Genomic DNA, 21,195 nt, shown 5'->3' with positions numbered 1-21,195 from the left:
AATTCCACCTTCATTTTCACTAACCTTTGGTTTCCTTTGTAATCCTTTGTACTTTATTCTGAGAATCGGTCCATAGGCTTCCCCAGACTGCCGGAGGGAACCGTGGCTCAAAAAAAACCATTAAGAACCCTGCTTTAGTTCAACCCATTCATTTTTCAGGTGAAGTCATTAAGATGCTGAGAAGTTAAATAATATGCTCAAGGTCCTGTAGCCATCCGGTGGATGTTAACAAGTGTGTATGTAGAATGAGAGGCATCGTGATACAGTGGAGTGGGTCCTGGATTTGGTGCTGAAGGTCTTGGATTCCAATCTTACTGCTGTCACTTACTGCCTTTGTGACCCGTGGTGGTTGAGTCATTTTTCAGTTGTGTCCAACTCTTCATGACCCCATCAGGAGTTTTCTTGGCAAAAATGCTAGAGCGATTTGCCATTTCCTTCTCCAGCTCATTTTACCGAGGAGGAAACTGAGGCAGAGTTAAGTGACTCGCATACAGCTAGATGAGTCTTCCTGCCTCCAGGCCTGGCACTCTCTCCACTGTGCTACCTAGCTACACCCGCCTGTGTGACTTAAAGCAAGTCATTAAACTTCTCCAGGCCTAATGGATCGGACTGGCTGCCCTCTGAAAGATCTTCCAGCTCTAAATCTGCGAGCCAGGCCCAGGACCCCTCTCTCCAACGTAGCGTTCTTCTCATCATCCCACGTTTCAGTACTTTATAACCAGCTACCTTGGTGGCGTTATCAGTATTATTGCTTACTATTATTAGCAGCAGCAGCAGCAACGTACTGCAAGCCCGGTAGATGTTCAGTAAGCAGTAATTGATGGTGATAATTCCTCCAAGAAGCTCAGTGAATTTTGCTAGCTGTTGTTTTTATAAGTCTGTTCCCAGCATTCCAGTGTATCAGTAGGGAGTGGCAGAGCTTGGAGTGTGCTTTTCATGCCGTTTACAGATAAAGAAATCACCACACTTAGTGTTTGAAGGCCATCAGTGGTAGAACCTACCATGTACTTAGTAAGTTCTTCTTGTTGGCTTGAAGCAGCAAGAACAAATTCTAGGTACCAGGAATTCTGAATCTAGATGGAAATGCTTGAGATGGCATTCTCTTTGACAAGATACCAAGTGGTTTCCTTTTCTTTATTATTGACGTGTGCATTCTAACCTATTCAGTCCCCTTCTGTAGCACATGACAGGAGAAGGTATTAATACTGGAGCATCAGTTTAAAATCTGCCTCGTTGTCATATTGCATTTTGTGATTCCATCAGAGATTGAGGTCACATTGCATTAAAAGAATTAGATTTTACTTTTAAAATATTTCTTTTTTTCTTGCTAAAAGTATATAAGAATAGATACCCAGTGGAAGAAATTATCCAGACCTTGACATTTCCATTCTTTCCTGTAAAAATCAAGATTGAAAGCACAACATGAGTTTTCTGACATTGATAAGTGTAGGAAGGAAGTTGCAACAAGCTAATAACAGACCAACTTTAAAATAACCCACGGAGGCTTCTTTCTCCCCAGAAGCAAGCCCCAGAGAGCTGGAAGAAAAGGAAAAATAGGCGGAATGACACAGAAAAGTCTGGTGCAGAGCTTTTAGCTACTACATTTCCTCTTTGTTTTCTGTTCAACTATAGATATTCTCTCTCTCTCTCTCTCTCTCTCTCTCTCTCTCTCTCTCTCTCTTTCTCGCGCGCACACACACACACACACACACGCACACACACGCACACACACACTCACACACAAGTTATGTCTTATGAACAACTTGGTTTGAGAATGGTTTGGTTGTGGATCAGGACAGGTATGATTCTATAGCCAGCCAGAGCCCAAACAATACCAGGCAACTGGTCAGGAATGACAGCTTCCTTTAGGATGACCCAGTAGCTGCTCCCTGGCTTTCATGGATCGTTTCAGGAGGCAGAAGTCCCAGAGGTCTCTATCTCATCTTTCTGGTCCTGTTTCCTCAGAGAGGTGGAGAAAGTGACCCACTTACCACCAGCCAAATAGTTAAAGGCCCCTGTCTTTATCCAATACCTTTCTCCCTGAACTTGGGGGGAAAGGGGCGGAGCTGTACACATTATAGGCATTAAGCAATTATTCTTGACAAGACTCCTGTGAAATAGTGAGAGGGCCCAAGATTATTACCTTCATTTTGTAGATAGGATGCTGAGGTACCCTCAGGTCACAGAGGGAGGTAATGGAGGCTGCCAAGGCTGGTGTGTCTGTAATCTGATAGTGTCTGTGAAATGGTGGGTATTGCTCATAATGAGCTAATTTTACACACCACCCTCTGATACATATACACCCAAAAATACCCTGCCTTGATGGTGTGAGATGAAAGTCAGAGAATCTGCATCTGTTTGCTCTGGATGCCTCCTTCCTGCTTCCCTCCCCCAACTCTGGGGAGGCCTGTGTGTATTTGTGTTCCTAATGAGCTGCCTAAAGAGACTGGGGGCTCCTGCCCTCTGCAGGTAATACCAGGATCCCTCCTGTCTCCCAGACAACTAAGATTTCCCTTAGACCTAAACAGCTGAGCAGTTTGTTGAGTTCGATCTCTCTTCTCATTTGTTCTTTTCTTTCTCCCCTCACCCCGACCAGGTTCGAACGGTACAGGTCAGGGCGTTCTGCTCAAAATACCAGTAACGGAGTAAGTATCATTTCAGAATCCTGCATTTGGGAGAGGCCTGGTTCTACCTCTCATCATACCTTGGTGACATCCTCCTTCTACCATCCCTTGGTCTCTGTTGTTTGCACTTAACTGGGGAGAACCATAGTTGGAGATTTATTTAATGAATTGCAAGCGGGAAGAAATCATTTGCAAGAAGAAAGGTGCTATGAGGTGGGGAGGGGTAGCAGAGAAGGCAAAGACAGGCTGTTCCGAATTTGAGGGTATGATCCCATTATGCTGACAACGTCTCATTGATAGAATGCCTCTCACTTCTTTTTACACCCACCTAGCTCCTGCCCTAGTTCAGGAGTTGGCAGCCTTTCACTGGTGGTGTACCCTTTTTGTTCTTGTGTGATTAGGAATAGAGAATTTCTGGTGTGCGCTGACTACTCTAAGCTGTCTATGTTGATTCTCAGGGGGGATAGTGAGGGGATGGTAATGATAGCTACCAGCCTGGAAGCCATTAAAAATCAGAAGACTGTTGAAAATTGGAAGATGACATGCATGCTGCAGGTTACCAGCTTTTATTCCAGTTTGTCCTTTAGCTATGTAGCAAGAAATATGGAGCAGGAGGCTCACTGCCTTTCTGATATCCTGACAGGTCCTGAATGAAGTAACTGAAGATAATTTAATAGATCTTGGTCCTGGCTCTCCAGCTGTAGTGAGTCCAATGGTGGGTAACACAGCCCCACCGTCTTCTCTATCCTCACAACTGGCAGGCCTGGGTAAGTATTGTGTTTAATGTCTTTCTCTCTGTGAATTTCCTTAGTCCCATCATCCCCCATTAGAGGCCGTATTCTCTGCTGAATTTATGTTGGGTAGAGTTCTAAATATCTACCCACCTCTTCTTTCCAGTTAGAAGAATGTGGGAATAATTATTTTTCTGAATCCATGGTAGAGTTTGTTTTAGACAGTATTTATGACCTGTCCATTTGTTCCTCTCCAGTTCCATAGCAACTTTCCAAACTTTCTACTGTTTTTGTGTCAGAGAATCATCTTTATAAGTTTAATTATATTGCAGCTACCCGAAAATTTAAGTAACTCACTAAATCCTGTGATTCATTTATCATAAGACTGTATGAAAGTGGTTGCTACTGTTGTGCGTATAATGGTAAGTTTTAACTGTAACAAAAGGAGCATGCTCAGATTTGCCCTTCCTGGGAAGTAATATAAATCTTGTGTAGATATGTCCTGCCTAGTTCCAGCAATCCAACATGGGGAACTTTGGGAACCAGTTTCCAGCCATCATAATTCATAGGTTGCTACTATAACATGACAAAAAGTCTCCTCATTGGCTGTAGAGGCAAAAGAAGTGGCTAACATGAAAGAAAATGGGGCTTCATGTGTTCATGGACACATGAGGGCTGGATGAGGAATAGGGCAGCTGCCTTTCCCCCACCCCAAAGCTGAAAATAGCCGTCAGCACATGAAGCCATCAAGGAAAAGAGACTGAGAGGTTGGCAGGTCACACCTTTTGTCCGTACGCTCAATTCCTATTCCACCACTCCTGCAGCTGAGAGGGAGACTTTTCATCGTTACCTGCTACACCCCCAGAGTCATCCTGGCTGGGAGCTGGCTCCCAAGTTCCACCTGTTAGATTGAAACCAGGCAGAAAATATCCATGCCTGCTCTGTAAAATCCAACCAGGACAAATCTGAGCACACTTCCATAGTTATGTGATTAATAGCATATGATATCTTTTATTGCCCCATTCTCTTTTTCACCTTTGTCACATGACCTGTTTGACACTGGACAAATCCTCGGTACCCTGATCTGTAAAATGAAGAGTGTGGACTAGATTAGTTATAAGATCTCTTCCAGCTCTAAATCTGTGATCTTGTGATCCTTTTTGCTGGTCTTTCTCTCCCCTTGCTTCTGTAAATGGACTCTTTCCCACTCACTCACAGACTGGGGGTTAAAATACATTTATCTTCATCCAAACCCCGTATCTCCATACCTGTAGCTTGTTCCCTGCTCACGGAGCATTTTCGAAAATAGGAAGTACTTGAATCTGTAATATATAAAATAGTCACCTGTCTTGGAGGAAAGAGGTGTGTCTGTGACCAACATTTCATTATTGTCCTCTTTAGACTTGGGGACAGATAGTGTCAGTGGAACCCTCAGCTCTCTCCAGCACTGTAACCCCCAAGATGACTTTGATATGTTTGCCCAGACGAGAGGAAACTCCTTGGCTGAACAGCGTAAGACGTAAGTGGGGGCTTTTTAGTAGCACTCTAAAGAAATTGGGAGCAAGAGTAACTGACTCAGTCTTGGGTAAAAGCCAACATAAAGGAGCTTCCATTCATGAGGACCAGCACTACTACCCAGAGCTTTAAAATGTGGGGCTGAAGATTTGGCATCTGATGAGGATGTTGAATGGAATTCCCTTTCCCTTCAGTGGGGGAATGGTTTGTTTGGTAGCAGTGTGTTTTCTCCTATCTGTTACAAACAGGGACTTCTCTTTATTTTTTTTCTTCTACCCCCTAAATCACTGTTCAAAATGAAGCAAACCCCATGCCCTGCCCTTGGAGCAGAGTGGATTACCATATAAATTGAAACTGCCAAAAAATAAAGTTTTACATACAGCTATGTAAACTTTGGTGAAGAAAGTCCCCCCCAGACACCAGCAGAACTGGGTGTGAGATCTGAAAGCTGTGATGTTGCTTCTACAGCAAGCACTTCCCTGGATACTTTCATACTTTTTGGCTTTTTGTCCCATTATTCATAAGCCTTTTTTCTTATACCTGCAAATGTGGTTTTGTCATAAAGTGTTCCAAGTAGAAACACTTCTTCGTGCCATCTCTGTCTTCCATTCCGGGACACCACTGCCCTTTGCTCATTAAGGAGCCCTGGGTCTTATTTCTGGCAACCTTCTTTGTCCCCTTTGACCAGAAACAAACCTGAGCAACCAGGTAGCTCATTGCATAGAGCACTGAGAAAGACCCGAGTTCAAATCCTGCCTTAGATAACACCTATGTGACTCTGGGCAAGTCACTTGACCCTCCTCAGCCTCAGTTTCCTCATTTGTAATATGCATCTACCTCACAGAGTTATTATGGAGACCAAATAAGATAATGCATGTAAAGCACTTTGGAATCCTTAAAGCACCACATAAATGTTGGCTAGGGACACATTCCAGAGTTCTAAAGACAGAATAGTAGTCCATTTCTCTCCTTTTGGCATCCTCACTGGAACAAAGTGTTTGTGTAACAGAGAAAAGAAAAACCGGCATAGGAGGGAGGGGAGGAGAGACTGTCCTTCATATTCATAGACATAATGGTTCTAGAGCCCCATTATTCATAAGCCTTTTTTCTTATACCTGCAAATGTGGTTTCTTTATCTCTCATAATAATTAGCATTACTTTGACTTTCCACACAAACCCGGTCTCAAGTATATTTCATAGCCCTGAATTCAGACATTCGTTTATTGAGCCTCTGAAGCATCCCGGTGAGATCAGGGTATGATATTTTTCAGATGAGGAAAAAAAAAGTCTCACAGGAAATTAAGACTCAAGCCAGTTAGAACCTAACTCTCCTGATTCCTGTCAAACATCAGTGAGGCAGCATGATCCAGAGCCAGCGGGTAGATTTTCTTGTGTATTCAAGAAGGGGACTGCATTCCAAGTCGTCCAGAATAGAAAGCTGATCACAGAGTCCTCCATCATCAGTAGTTTGAACTAAAGTTGCTTGTTGTGCTTTGTTTCCAGAGTCACTTATGAGGATCCACAAGCGGTGGGAGGACTGGCCTCTGCATTAGATGTTCGAAAACAGAGCGCTGGAGTGGTAGGTTTTTAAACCTGTTTCCCCTATGTGGAAAGAAGACATTTGAAAACAGAGTTCCCTAGAAGAAAAGAATCATTGAGTCAATCCGGCTAGATAAAGGGAGACTCATCTTGGCAATGAACAGGATCCTAGCGATAGGCCCTTCACTGGACCCCAGGAAAGAGCTGTAGCCCCATTGAGGGGGCACAGCTGCACTTCCCTCTTAGCGTTTGGCCTCCAGCTTGGACTCTTCTGATACTTTGCCCTTCAGGGAGAGAAAAATCCAGTGACAGAGGCTATTTAGAAATAGAAGTGCTCACGAGGAAAGGATTTCTTTATGTAACGTGTCATTGGCACTGTTAGCACGATTATGAAGAGGCAGTGAGCTTGTTCAAGGTAGCCATCTTGACACATTTAAGGTTTTTGAGTGCTTGAAACAAAAAAGGAAGAAGACTTGGATAAGTGGATAGTCATGACAGTGTACAGAAATGAAGGGAGTAATTCTCAGGAAATTAAATTTCTAAGAGAATTTGGGAAGGTCCTTGTTTGTCAGTATCACTCCCACCACCCCCATGTGACTTCTTACAAGGGATCAGATAACATTGAGAAAAATGAGGAGAGGTGAGGAAGATTTTGTAATTCTTTGTATTGCAAGCTAGAACTGTAAGTTTTTAGACTATTTCAGATAACTAGAAAAGAAAAGTTAGGGCTTTTCTACCTATTTAGCATCCCCTGCCCCCCACTCCTGATAGCGCTGAGGTGCTGCAGGGTGTGTGTGTGTTGGGGTGAGGTGGGGGTGCAGTACAGGTTGGTAGGAGACCTTCCCACAGGTCCAGTCTATACTAAGCCAGCCTAGTGTAGTGTAGATCCATCGATTTTCAAAGAAGAATTTAAAAAGGCCACTAGCCTCCTTGCTTATGATAGCAGATCACCTTTTTTAACCCTGAATTTTGTCTAAGTGAATTGCCAGGCGTACCACACGGTAACATTCCGAAAACAAAACCAATAACACCAACGACATAGAACCCACCGGTGGGACATTTGGTGAATTGGCGCATGTTCCTCTCGTTATCAGCCACTAGGGGACATTGAAGAGCTAGTCCAGCATCTGCCTGTAGGGCCTGCGCCTGTTTCATAACAACTCTGGGCTTTGCTTTCCCTGTAAGATTAGTGGACTGCCGCAGCCCTGGTCAGGTCGGCTGACCCAAAGCATTTTCAGTGTCACAGTCCCTTTTTTTTCTTTTTGCTAAATGAAATATAGAAACCCAGGAATATCCAGCTATTTTTAAATTGAGCTAGTGTGGGAAAACTAATACTCAGAGTAAAAGAACCCACCCAGCTTTTGAATCACCACTTTATCGGCCAGGAATAAATGCTTTCTTTTCTTATGGTGGTCACCCTGCCCCAAGCTGAACTAATATCCTGGCTAATAACAGCAGTGCTAGGAACAAGTGCTTTCTGTCATTCACACTGGTACCCAGCGTTTATCAGTTCAGACAGAAGACTTTGAGCCTACATAAGGTGACTGGTCAAAGTATTCCAGTCCTAGTAGATTTGGTAGATGCGATGAACTTCCGCCTGTTTAGGTCAGCGGCTTGGATCACCCCACTGTTTTCAAAGGTCCTAATGACTAGCGTCTTATCAAATGATGAGGTTTTTAATTGCTTAATGTCTGTATTGCTCAATTGGAAGAAGCCAAGGTCTGGCATGTGTCAAGAGATTTGGAGATTATATAAAAACAGGTTAACTATTTAGGAAATATATCATTCCAGCTCAGTATTTATGATGGTGCTTTAATATTGAGAGTTTCATCTTGGTCACTAAACCTTTTTTCTCTTTTACAGAGGGGCTAAGGGAAACATTGTGGGTTTTCATGGTTTTTTTAAATTGAATAAATAAGTGAATATGAACAGTAACTTTTCTTTCGCTGCTGATACACTTTTAACTTTTTGGTCATGAGTATTGCTGTGATTTCTTTCTTTCTGGGACATTTCTTTTCTCCGCCCAGAGGAGAGGTAAAGGTGGGAACTCCGACATGGAGCCTATAGACAAGTGGCTAATTACACAAGGAATGGTGAGATATCACCAGCAAAAGCAAAACCTCCTATTGTCCGTGCCCCCCTCCCCACCCACCTCCCCCATCCCTGCCTCTGTAATAATCATCTTCTGTTTACCTTCCCCGGTCTACTGAACTCTGTGAATCAGACAGTACAAGGCTGCCTTTGAGAGCCAAATTTCTACTTCTGTTACAATCTTCTTAAACTAGACTTCCAGCCCAGGAAAACACCGGAAGTGCTTTTCTGCTGCTGTTTATGTTGTCTTTAATGATTTTTAAAATAAGCTGGGGATGGGCAATGAATCCCTTTCTTCCTTTTACTGTCTTGATAGCCATATGCAGTATCTGCTTTTCCAGGATAAACACAAGTTTTACTGGTGATTTAGTTCTGGGAGGTGATACTTTTAAAGGAGCTAGCTTGAAGTGAGCCAGTCAGCAAAGAACATTCATGTTGCACCTGCATTTTGAAAACCTGGAATTGAGATGAGCTCTCTTTCTTTAAAGTGCCCTTGGTCCTTAGGACTAAATAGATATTGACTTATAAAACATAAATTCTTTGCTTTCTACCCATGGCTTCCATTATATTTGACTTTTGGGTAGCCATTTTACATCTAGTCATCAATACTTATTGAATTCCTGCTACATAGAAAACACTGTCTTAGGCAAATTTGGGTGTGGAAATGGGGGAGCTTAAAGAGATATTGAAAAACTAGGAAAGCATGGTCCCTCAATTCGGGGGGCTGAAAGTCCTGGCGGGGGAGGAGGAAGAAGAGGTAAAAACAGTACCTGTGAGAACACAAAAAGAGCACTAGCTCTAGATGGGAAATGTCAAACAGACATGCCACCATTGGAGATAAACTGGGTTTAAATTAGAATGATTTTTTTTTACCTTTGAGGGTTTTATCCCTCTTGAATTTTGAAAAGATTAGCTCCTACTCCAGTCAGTCCACTGGAACCTCTGAACTAGGCTTAGTGGGTGAGTAGAGGCTTTAGGAATAGTGAAAATACCCAGCAATGGTCTAAGAGTAGGCACATTTAGGAATCCTTACATGGCTAGTATTTTTTTTTCTAATTGTCCTTGGAGACCCCCAGTATAAGCTCACTAAGCCACGTGAGAGAAATTTTTGGGGGGTGGAACCAGGGAACCCCAAGTGTTTTGAAACAATCTACATACTCATTTAATCCATTCTAAGTTGGACCAGTTCTTCTTCTACCTATTTCTTTCTCTCTCTCTCTCTCTCTCTCTCTCTCTCTCTCTTTCTCTCTCTGTAGTAAAACTTAGAGGAAAAGGTCAGGAATTTCCTAATTCCATGATTTCTTTGTGATTTCATACAGCTCTCCTGTGGCTAAATTGGAAGAATCCACTCCCTTTCCCCACCTTTATCCTTACTATCTTGCCTTGTGGTCATCAATCCTGTAAAAAAGGATACTGCAGCCTTCCTCTAGACAGCCCTGCTGGCTGAGTGAACTGGAGCCAACATCTGCCTCCATGGACACAGGCTGCTTCCTTGCTGTATAAATGCAGTAGATAGAGTTCTCTAATCACCCCACACCCCTTAAGACAAAACCAAACTAACAGTTACTTTTAACCTGGTGTCTCTTCTGCCTGACTGTAGTTTTTGTTATGTTTTTAACAGTATGTATTAAATGCTTTGCCACTATTTACAGTAGAATGGAAAACCCCAGTCTTTCTAAACCTCCATAGTGCAAGTTCTTTATTTGGTAACTTTTTGTACTATTGAGTGAGAACAGGAGGAAGAACTCTTACACCCCTAACTATGAGTTGGTGCTGAGGGTTAGGGAAGAATTTTACTATCTCTTTTAAAATGGCACCAGAGGTATATAAATTGCAGAATTAAATGAAATCCTTTGATCTCAGAAGTTGATAAATGGTAGGTTTATTCCCGCTCACTAGTTCCCATGTAACTTTTCCTTTGCAATTTGCTTCTCTCCCCTTCCCATTTTAGCCCTTTGTCTTTATCCAACTGGAAAGAAAAAAAGATTTATTGAATACTCAGCCTTGTTGTGAAAGGTACTTTGGAGGAGATGGAGCTATGAGATACAGCTCCCTATAATTGAACCTACCATCTAGTTGGGCAGATAAGACATAAGCTTGAAAGAAAGTTAAAAAGCAATTTGAGATTTAAATAGCAGCTCAAGACCAACAATAGAAGAGATGTTACCAGGCTAGGCATGATTAATCATGAAAGGAACGGTACAGACAAATAAGTGCTATTGGAGTCCAAAGGAAGAGAGTTCTTCAGGTCAGAGTGGTCAGCAAAGCTTCACAGAAGAAGTGGAATTTGAGTCAGGCCTTCAAAGATACTGATCTGTCTAGTTTCTTTGGTTTGTTTTTATTGTCCTTGTCATTGGACCAGCCAAACACATGGATAAAAAGTAGAATCTAAACCTTTGTGCACATATCAAAAGTCTGTGATTTTGTTAATGTGAGTACTCCTTTGATTGGTGCCCAATCAAAACCTCTCTATAATTTAATGGATGTTTTTCAAGAACTGCCATGACTAAAAAAACCTCATCATCTTGCACACAACATAATCAGATGAGCCTCTCCAAATCTGTCTTCGCCCATCCTCCAGCAGTATATATCCAGATCAGCGCTGGACCTGTACTCAGTCTTTCCACCTTGGTAGAACTTGCTGGAATTACTGTTCCGTTGATGTAGCCTTTGAGAACACAAGATCACCTCAGTGAGGCAATCAGAGTAAGACTTTAGTGAAGGGGTCCTCTGGATGTGGCCTAAAGTAAAGTGAGTGCAGTCTTGACTTTTCCTAACCCATTCTAGTACTGGCAGCATTTAGCTTGAGTCGGAGCACAAGATCTCAGAAGCCTAGAATAGCGTTAGAAAGGACATTAGAAATCATCTAATCCAACTCCCATATTGTACAAATGAGGAAACTGAGGCCCAGAGAAGTGTTGCACGTCCACATGGAGAGTGCAAACAGGCAGAATTAAGACTGGAACCAGTCTCAAGGGACTCTAAGTATGCTGCCCTTTCTACTACCATCTAGTAGATGGTTATTATTGAAGTTGCTTAAGACATCAGAGCATTCACTTTAGAAAAGAAACCCTCAAAATGCTTGGCCCCAGAAGGTAGAATTAGCAGCAATGAGAGGAAAATGAAGAGAGTCCATTTCTCACTCCAAGTAAGGAGAAACTTAAAATCCTAGCTGCCCCCAGGTAGGGGGTGCTTCTTATGTAGCAAGTTCTTCCCTAGAGGTCTTCAACTTGAAATTAGATGACCACTTATCAGAGCAGTTAAAGAGGGATTCCTGTCCTGGTTCAGAGTGGATTAGACTTGTAGAATCGTGGTGTAGAGTAGTAGAGTTGGAGTCAGAAAGACTGTGTTACTGTGGGCAAGTAGCTTGGCCTCTCTGGGCCCGGTTTCCTCACCTATAAAACGGGTTTAATAATACTTGTAGCACTTATCTCATGGGGTGGTTACGAGGCATAAATGAGATAGTGTGTGTAAAATGCTTTACAGACCTTAAAACACTGTGTAAATGTCAGTCGTTATCATCATCATTATTATGATGACCCCTGCAGTCCCTTCCACTTGTGCCGTGCAGTGTTTCCCTGGCCTGTTAGTCCCTGGAGACTAGAACTGCTTCCGTTCCTTGTCCTCAGTTTTCTTTGAGTTATGTTTCTAGAACTACTCACAAGGAGAGAAAAACTGCTTTCCCTTTTTAAAACAGCCTCCTGTTCAGTTTTGTGTCTGACCAATGAAATTAGAAGATGAAATTAGAAGACATATAGCATTAGAGGAAATTGTTTATTAGGATATGGAGGTTCAAATGGCTAATCTGTGCAAAACCAAACTTCTGCCTTATGTCTGTCAACAAATACACTCCATAGAAATTTCTGCTCTGGGGTCCTCCTCCATGAGAAGGGGAAAGTTTCTTAAGGGCAGGGGCTATCTGATTTTTGTCTTTGCACACCCAGCAAGTATTATTGTATTACTGTAGGCCCTTTAAAAATGCTTGTTGAATGAATGAGTGAATGACCTTTCATACATTAACTACTTCATTCCAGCAATTTCTTTCCCAAATTAGAAAACCAAAGCAGTGCAGAGTTGCGTGATTTGCCTTTTAATTATAGAATCCTAAAATGTTAGAGCTGGAAGAGATCTTAGAGCTCCCCTAGTCCAACCCCCTCATCTAAAAGTCTGGTAATGACTTATTTAAGTTCAAACAACTAAGAACTAGGATCCAGCTCCCCTGGGGCCCAATCATAGATTCCATTGGATTAAAGGATTTAGAACTCTTAGGAACCTTCAAGATCATCTGGGCTAAGGCCCTCATTTTCTAGTAAAAGTGAACATTGAGGACTCTCATCATCACATTGTGCTGTTTTTCTTTGACCTTATTTCAGATTTCAGTTTAAAAACACTTAATCATTTGGACTCTGCTACATGATTTGAGCATTACTTAGTTGGTAGAATCAAAAAGAGAGAAAAATCTTCCCCATGCTCTTAACTTTTGGAGTTTCCAGAAGTTTACCATCCTGAGGAGATTCAGTATTAAACTCATTTGTTCTTATGCCATAATAGCTGCTATCCCAGACTCACTCAAAGATAAAAAGATATAATTCCTTTCCTCTGGTAACTAATTGGGGATGGGGCAGAGGGGGAGGTATTAGAAGCAGCTATGAGGCAGCTAGGCAGTACAGTGAATAGGCTGCTGGGCCTGGAGTCAGGAAGACTAATCTTCCTGAGTTTAAATCTGGCCTCAGACACTTACTAGCTGTGTGACCCTGGACAAATCACTTAACCTTTTGCCTCAGTTTCCTCATCTGTAAAATGAGCCAGAAAAGGAAATGGCAAACCAGTTCAGCGTCTTTGCCAAGAAAACTCCAAATGGGGTCATGGAGAATCAGACACAACTGAAAAATGACTGAACAACCAAAAGAGTGTTGGAGAGGAATTCACAGAAGTCAGGAACATGTGAATACACATCTGAGCTGTGGAAATAACATCTGAAAAAGCTACATATCCTAACAAACACTTGTTTTCTATTGGAGGAGACTTACTGTTGTAAGACAATAACAATGGTTCTTGTTTCTATAATTCTTGATGGCTTACGAGGTATCCTTCTCTGAAACAACCCTGCGAGTTGAGGGAGGGCATGCAAATATTATCATTCCCACTATATAGATACAGCTATATAGAGATACACTAAAATACACAGATTTGCCTGATTTGGCCAGGGCCACAGAGCTAACAAGTGACAGAAGAGTGACTCAAATCTAGGTCTTTTACCTCCAGGTTCTGGGCTTCTTCCACTGTACTGTCCAGCTAGGTATGAAAAAGGTACAAAAATGTGAGGTAGATATACATTAATTCCTAAGTTATCACTGTCTCTCTTTTCCCATTTGAGAAGACTCTACTTTTAAGCAATAATTCTTGAATATTAGCATTTCATAAACTCCCAGAGGCTGAACGTTCTCATTTTAAAATTTAGAAACTTTAAAAATTGGCACCACTTACATATGTGCATATATATGTGAAAGAAAGACACACGTTTGTCAGCCATCTAGAAATTAGCATACTTTGATTATGTCAACATTACTTTTAACCTAATGATTGTTGCTCAGATTAAGGGCTCTTAGCACATCATATGGTGTTTGTGCCTGGAGAAGTGATTAAATTATGCTTTTGCTTTTCTTGCTTTTGTTCCCAGGAACACTGTTGAGAGGTTTTTTGATCTGTTTGTTTTTTGTTTGTTTTCAGATTTTTGATGGGAGAGAGAGGTTTGACCGTTCATTCTGCTTAAGTTCTCCAGCAGTTAAATAAGTCATTAGGTTGAAAATAAAAACAGACAAAATTTACAAATTTGATCTTTGATGGTTGGCATATTTTTGACCTTAACAAAAAGTGGTTTGGGGTGCAGTTGTGTAGTTTCTGGTTATTAGAATAGACTTTTAGAGATAGAAGAGACTCAGAAGGTCATCTAGCCCAAACTCTTCCATTTTATAGATGAAGAAACTGGGGTTCAGAGGTGAAATGGCCTCACCAAGGTCACACATAGCTAGTAAGAACTAAATAGAAAGGTAGATCTGGTTAACTTCTTCTTTTTTTTTTTTTTGGTTAGCTTCTTAAGGGTCCAGAGATCCTACTTAATTTTTGTCAGACACCTCATTTGGATGCCATATATCAGCTTTCAGGGAAATATGATTATCTTACTGTTGATTTCTCGTTATTCAGGGGTGAGAGAATCATAGATTTATAGATTTTTTTTTCTTTTTAGAACTAATAGACCCCTCAAAATTCTGACCCCCCATTGTGTCAAATCGTCATTTAACAGGTGGTTTCAACCAGGGGACACATGGTTGTTAAAATAGGGTTGATACATGAGTTTTTCTTTCTTTAATTTTAAGGTCAGAATGTTAGCATTTAATAAACACTGAAGCAACAACTCATTTCATTGTTTTAACTTTATCCTTTATCAAAACTTTGACATTGAGATGGAAATAAGTCAAAATTGGAATTTTCCTAGAAAACAGTGAATTTAAAATAGAACCCCAGGCAGTGAGCATCCAGACACCAGAGATGCAATTTGGTATATAAGGTAGATTATCTTTGATACCAGAACATAACAGGATCAATTAAAGGCAATTAACTAATTCCTCCAGGCTTTTAGCCAGCACTTTATTAATGTGGCTTCTTAGTGTTAGAACTTCCTTGGCTTTACATCACTTTTGACAGCAACTTAAATATTTTTAACTGAAGACATTCTTTAAACTGACCACCCCGAGAGATATTTAGCATGACAGGCCTACGTATTGAAACATACCACACCCTAATGAGATAGATCTCAGTTTTCTTAGTTATGGCAAGCTCCCCAACTCTGGCCAATTATCCCTAAGTTACCCATCATGTAAAGTCTTTCCTTAAGTTCAGAGCAACAGATTTAAATTCAAAACTAGACCAGGAGCTCAAAAGATGTTATCGTATTAAGAGCTGCCCTGCTTATTAGCCCCTCCAAATGAGTACAAAGAAAAGTCAACCTGAAGCTCAGAGGTTCTCCCTTCTTCTAGACACCTCATCTGGTTTCCATGCTTCAACTTGCAGGGAAATGTGAGACTCACTTTCCAAGAGGTATTCTAGAGCCCAGGGCAGGGCCACTGTTTCTTGTCCTCAGACCCCCTTCCTCTCCTCATCCCCTTGGTGCCACCCCATCTATTCCATCCATCCCTCCTAAGTGCCCTTCCCATCAACAGAAAGTTTCAAAATGCCTTTGGCTGGGCAAACGAAGGGCCGGAAACAATCCTCATTAATGGATATTTTAAAGCCTTTCATTTCCATCCTTGGCTGTGGTACCGCTGTTCTTCACCATCACTAACAACTCTGTTGCCAGACGAGACCTGACAGGAGTCTCAGGTCATCTCAGAGATGGGAACTTCTGTCTCCATATCGATGGTGGCTGGTGACAACCAATGCAGTTGGTATACATTTACAGACTGGTTGGTTGGTTAGTTGGTTGCAATCCTGAATTAAACAAAATTCCAAGATTAGTGCCTCAGATTGTGCCTTTGCAACATTGAGTGGAGGTGATTCTTTTCAGTGACTAAAATCAGGAGTCAAAAAGTTATCCATTTTAAGAACGTGTACTGCCGTTTTTTCCCTTCCCTCTTAGTGTCCCATGTGGTTCGCTCTACTTTTTATGATTTCTCCCCCGCCAGTCCCTGCCTATTTATGATTTACCTCACATGTTGCTCTTACATATTTGGTTGCCTTTTCAGTGCATTCTTACGTTTAAATTTGTGTGCCATGTTGGTCATGTTTTGCTCGGTGTATTTTGAGTTTGGTTGGGGAGGTGGGTGGTTTTTGATTATTTAATTTTGTACCCGGTATTTTTTTTTCTTTTTGCCCTGGCTGTTTGTGGGTTTTGCCTGGCTCGGTGGCCCTCTTTGCTGCATTCCATAGATCCCTGTTGCGCAGTCCTCTGTCATGGATGACATTGAGGTGTGGCTCAGTACGGACCTGGTGAGATTTTGACTTTTATATTTTTTTTCTTAACTTTCTTTCTCCAAGAACGGGAATTATGCATTTTATATACTAAAGAAACCAGTTAAAAAGTTTGGCTTCCATAGCAATTGGTCCACATGGTTTGTCTGGCCCTTCCAACTTAGCAGGGTGCTTATACCTGAAGTTCCAATTAGTCTGTAGCATATTCCAAGTCTCATATATGATTGAAAACTCATTCTCCCCTCTTCCCACTCCTGTTTACTTGTCAGGGGGGTTTTTAAGCCTCCATCAGACATTTTCCCCCATGTGTCTCTTTGATTTATAATAGAAGTTTCCTCCAGGAGGAGTGTTTCTATCAGGATGAAAGCTATAGTTATTAAGAATGTAGCCAAAAAACCACCCTTTCTTCTATTAGAAATTACATCATAGGTGAGATGATGAGGAAGACCTGATGGTGTTCTTGTTTCATGGAGAATTATTCCAATATCTGGACTGTCCTCTAACAAACAGTTCTGCCGTAGCACTATCTGCATCAACTGTCCATGGGCCAGATGTCAGAAGGCACAACTATTTAGCCACCTTTAACTTCCTTCTACTAATGTCAAATGGATCCATGACAGAACCAGAACCAGACCTCATCTCCTCATCTCAAGTTCTGCTACCTGTGCCATCTTCAGAGAGAATGAGACTTTCTAAAGCAATTCATTGTGAAGTAGATCAATAACTTAAAGTCTAATACAGCCCATCATTTCTTTTTCATGAAAGTAAAAAATGTAGCTTCCTTACTAATCTGGGGTGCTTTTTGCTTCCCTCTTACCTTTCCTAAAACCCTTCACATTATACTTTTCTATGGCAAGGGAGATATATGGTATGAGAATAAAGTCCATGGGAGTTTATTAATTGCCTCTAAGCTGGTGATTTCTATCCTGGTTTTATAACACTCTAGGGTGGGTCCAATTATATCCGTGAGTGTAATGAAATTCTCAAAATGAAATAATTCTAATTAACTTTAATTAAAACTTCTAATTAAAAAATGTAGTAAGTATTGGAGGGGATAGTAGCATGGTAAGGTCCAGCCAACAGCAGTAGTATTTCACAATTTCAAAAAGGCTGGGAAACACAGCCTTCAGGAAGGATGTATTTCTTCCTCTCCAGCAGCTCTTCTTTTCTTTAGAAGCAAAGCAGCTAAAAGAAGGAATGGGAATTAAGTGCAGTTAGAACATTCAGTATCCATCATTGGTAGCATATGCTTATTGGTTCTGCCCCCTTATGACCTGAGAGAAACGCCACAGAACCCTAATGGGGAGGACATGAGATTCATACCATTGGGCAGGATGGTACTTATTTTGTAGAAAATAGAGCTGCCTACCTTTCCCCCTTCTACCCAGCTCTTGAGAATCTAAAGGCCCTAAAACTGTACTGGTTGTAAATGTGCCAGCCATGCTGTGCTTCCATGGACCAGGGAGGTCAGTGGAAAATGAAGGGCCAGGACACAGCTAGAGACACTAATGCTACCTTTTCTTTGTTCCCATCACAGAAAGGTGATGAGCCTGAGGAAGGAGTCACAAGTGAAGGTAAGCATGCAGTGCACAAAATGACCTTTGCAGACAAAGATTCTTTTTATCAACATCGTTAGTGAACATTGACTCAGGTCCATTTGAGGCATTATGGGGACCATAAGGAAAGAATATAAGACATGGTTTCTCTCCTCAAAGAGTTCACGGTCTAACTGGGGAGACGTGTATAAAAAATCAACTACTAGGACCAGACAGTTTGTGAGTCTGCCAGTTCCTCCTCCCCCCACCAGCCTATTCTTGCCTAGAACCAACCAGAGTCACAGCCACTGTGGCACTGGAAGTGTTCTCTCCAAAGCCAGGTCAGAGAAGGGCATTGAAGGGTGATGACTGAATTGCTCCAACTATCTGGGAAGAACACTTTGGTGAAGCCTTAGAGACTGAGTACTTACAGGAATAATAGGAATAGGCAACATTATTTTTAATTAAAACTGTTAGGAAATTGAGCCCTTTATTCACTATTCTGATTTTCATCTCCTTCCACAACTTCTTGCTCTTTATCCCTTCCCTGAATTTGGATTGCTCTCTTTAGTTAAAGTTAAATCAGGTGTTTAAAAGTGTTGTCTTCTCTTCCTCCTCCGCTCCTCAAGAAAAAAAAACTACAATGAAATATTGAAAAAGCTCCCAGTTAACTGTTTTTCCAAAAAAGAAACTAAATGTTCCATTGAGACCAGCTTCACTTTGCCGTAGAGGTGAGAGGAAGTTCTGGTAACATGAGACTCTTACCCTTGTCCACTCTCCCCAAACCAAGTGGAAGGAGACCTTTGACAGCAGAGGGAAAACTGTACGTGAAGTCATAGCCAACACTTGGAGCTCCCATGCCAGCTCAGGGATAGCTTGAGAGCCTTGGAAACCCTCTAGTAGTCCAGCCTTTGGTTCACTGAAGTCCAGAGGGGGGAAGTGGTTTGCCCAATGTCAAAGAGCTAGTGATATTGGACCTGGGCCTGAAGCCCAGGGCTCCTGACTCAGGTCTGGACCACATCAAGTATGACCTTTTAGCCAGTCACCCCAATCCCAGCAAGATCCTCCGTCTAACCCCTCCTCCCGTCACCCCAGACTACTTGACCACCTAGATCCCTCTCACAACCTTTCTGTATATAAGGTCCGTCTTGCCTCCATGAAGGTTCTCAGATTCAGTCTAGCTTAGGTGAATCTGGCCTGCTTGTCAGACAAACTTCACAAATGGTGAGATTTCTTCAGACTCTACTCAGTATGGTGAATCTTTAATAAATTTGGTTTTTCTTTGGCTGTAAAAAAAAAAGTATCAACTTTTAGGAGCCCAAGAGACATAAAGCAGAATAGATTCTTTAGTGTTTAATCTTCCCTTTACTTTACCTAGTGGGAGCTCTGTAAATTGAGCTGTTTAAAAACAAACAAAAAAAAATCCCAAAAGCTTAACAACCCTTCCCCCCTTTGAATTTAATATCATAGTGACCCAGTAACTGAACCAAAAGGCTCCGGTTACAGTTACATGTTTGAGACATAGCAGGGCACATTTTATGAGCCCTATCCATTTTGTGGCATTATGTACACCACACCTAGAGAAAGTATTAAGGAACAAGTCCCACCAAGTTGTATTGTCTTTGTACTCTAACTGTATAGTCCAGTGTAGAAATCCTACCCTGGCTATGCTGTTTTTCCCCCACCAAATCAAATAACAAGCCTAAAAGGAATTTTTTTTGATAGCTGATTTGCTAGGAAGTAGTTTTCTATGATTCTTGTTTTCCCAGTCACAGCTTTTTCTCAACTCTCTGAACAACCCTGAGTAGCCTTTCATTCTTGTCTATTTTTGTAAAGAGAGCCTCCAGCAAGAGTTCTACACTAACCGAGGTCTGTCTGCCCCTCTGCCTCCCTTAACCATTATGCCCTCAACCCATTGTAGCCCTTCTGAGCTTGATACGCATAGAAGAAGCTGTGCACTGAGAGGCAGGAGACCTGGGTTCTAGTCTAGGCTTCACTGCTTCACTGTGTAAGCCGTGTAACCCCTCTCTGGAACTCCATTTCCTTCTCTCTATCACTAACGTTGGGCTTCAGTGCCTCCAATGCTTTAGTCCATCATCTGTATTTCCTCCCTTCAGGCCTCTCATAACCTCTCCTTCTCTCTCCTCTCTCTCATCAGAATGTCCTCTCAGAAGGGGCCTGGTCTTCAGATATTTATACTTTAGTGTTACTACCATTATGTCGCTTCTCCCAGTAGATGCAGCCAAGTAGCCTCCAATAGTTTCCCAGTTTGTTCAGAGAACCTCATTCAATGCTTTATGGTCGTTTGTAACTCACCTAATTTTTCCAAAACATCTCCGGTTCTTAGGCCAGATCCTTACTAAGATACCACCCACCAAAAGAGAAGCAATCAACCAGCTTTCATTCGTTAAGCAACTGCTTTGTTCCTAGCCCAATATTAGGCTCTATGGGGGAATACAAAATACATATATTTTGCATGTATGTGTATTTAAAAAATGAATCTGTAATACATATATTTATACAATATTATATACATATACAATATACATATATTTATACATATATTATACAATCTGTAATACATATATTTTTACAACTCCTTTGCCCAAGGAGTTCGCTGATGTGTTAAGAACATAAGATTAATGCATGTGAAATACAAGTTATTGTATAATGAAATTCTAAAGTGTACAATACTGAGGGAATATATGTATGAAGAATACCTATATATGGGTGTATACACATACACACAGAGAGGAGTGCCAATTGTGTGGCAAGCTAAGTTCTGAAGGGGTTCAGAAAAAGAGATTAGTGTGAGCTAGTCAGGAAAGAAGGCTTCATAAAATAGGCATGCTGAAGGATGAGTGGGGATAAGAATAAGTGCAGAGAAGAGATAAGAACATCGGATGGATGGGTTTCAGGGACTGTGTGGTCAGAACTTTAAGAAGGGTTTGTGTGTGTGTGGGGAGGTGGGGGAGGAGCAGGGTGTATGGGCCCAGGCTGCTGGAGTCATGGGAAATAAATGTGAAGAGTTAAGATCAAGCCAGGGTGTGAAAAACTAGTCAATGAATTTTCTAAAAAAAAAACAAAAAATTCTCTAATTCTTCAGTCACAAGTCAATTCACAGGATCCTAGACTAGAGCTGGAAAGAATGTTAGAGGTGTGTCCCTTTTACAGACTTGGAAACTAAGATTA

At 41.5% G+C, this 21,195-nt stretch overlaps 1 protein-coding gene across 3 annotated transcripts in view; it reads left to right on the top strand.

Moving 5' to 3' along the window:
* The window catches only part of TOM1L2 (target of myb1 like 2 membrane trafficking protein), a 142,684-nt gene that overhangs the window by 114,679 nt on the left and 6,810 nt on the right, over positions 1-21,195 (top strand). The window contains exons 9-15 of one of the 3 annotated variants that reach the window (XM_036739685.1): positions 2,597-2,645; positions 3,268-3,391; positions 4,757-4,874; positions 6,374-6,449; positions 8,437-8,502; positions 16,427-16,486; positions 18,006-18,042. In XM_036739685.1, coding sequence (XP_036595580.1) covers positions 2,597-2,645; positions 3,268-3,391; positions 4,757-4,874; positions 6,374-6,449; positions 8,437-8,502; positions 16,427-16,486; positions 18,006-18,042 — 530 coding nt within the window. The remainder of the gene's footprint in view (positions 1-2,596; positions 2,646-3,267; positions 3,392-4,756; positions 4,875-6,373; positions 6,450-8,436; positions 8,503-16,426; positions 16,487-18,005; positions 18,043-21,195) is intronic. The other 2 variants (XM_036739690.1, XM_036739696.1) reach the window with 2 other exon arrangements.

This window comes from Trichosurus vulpecula, chromosome 1, assembly GCF_011100635.1.
Source record: "Trichosurus vulpecula isolate mTriVul1 chromosome 1, mTriVul1.pri, whole genome shotgun sequence".
NCBI lineage: Eukaryota > Metazoa > Chordata > Mammalia > Diprotodontia > Phalangeridae > Trichosurus > Trichosurus vulpecula.
The sequence above is the reverse complement of the archived record's forward strand: the minus strand, read 5'-3'. Positions and strand labels throughout refer to the sequence as shown.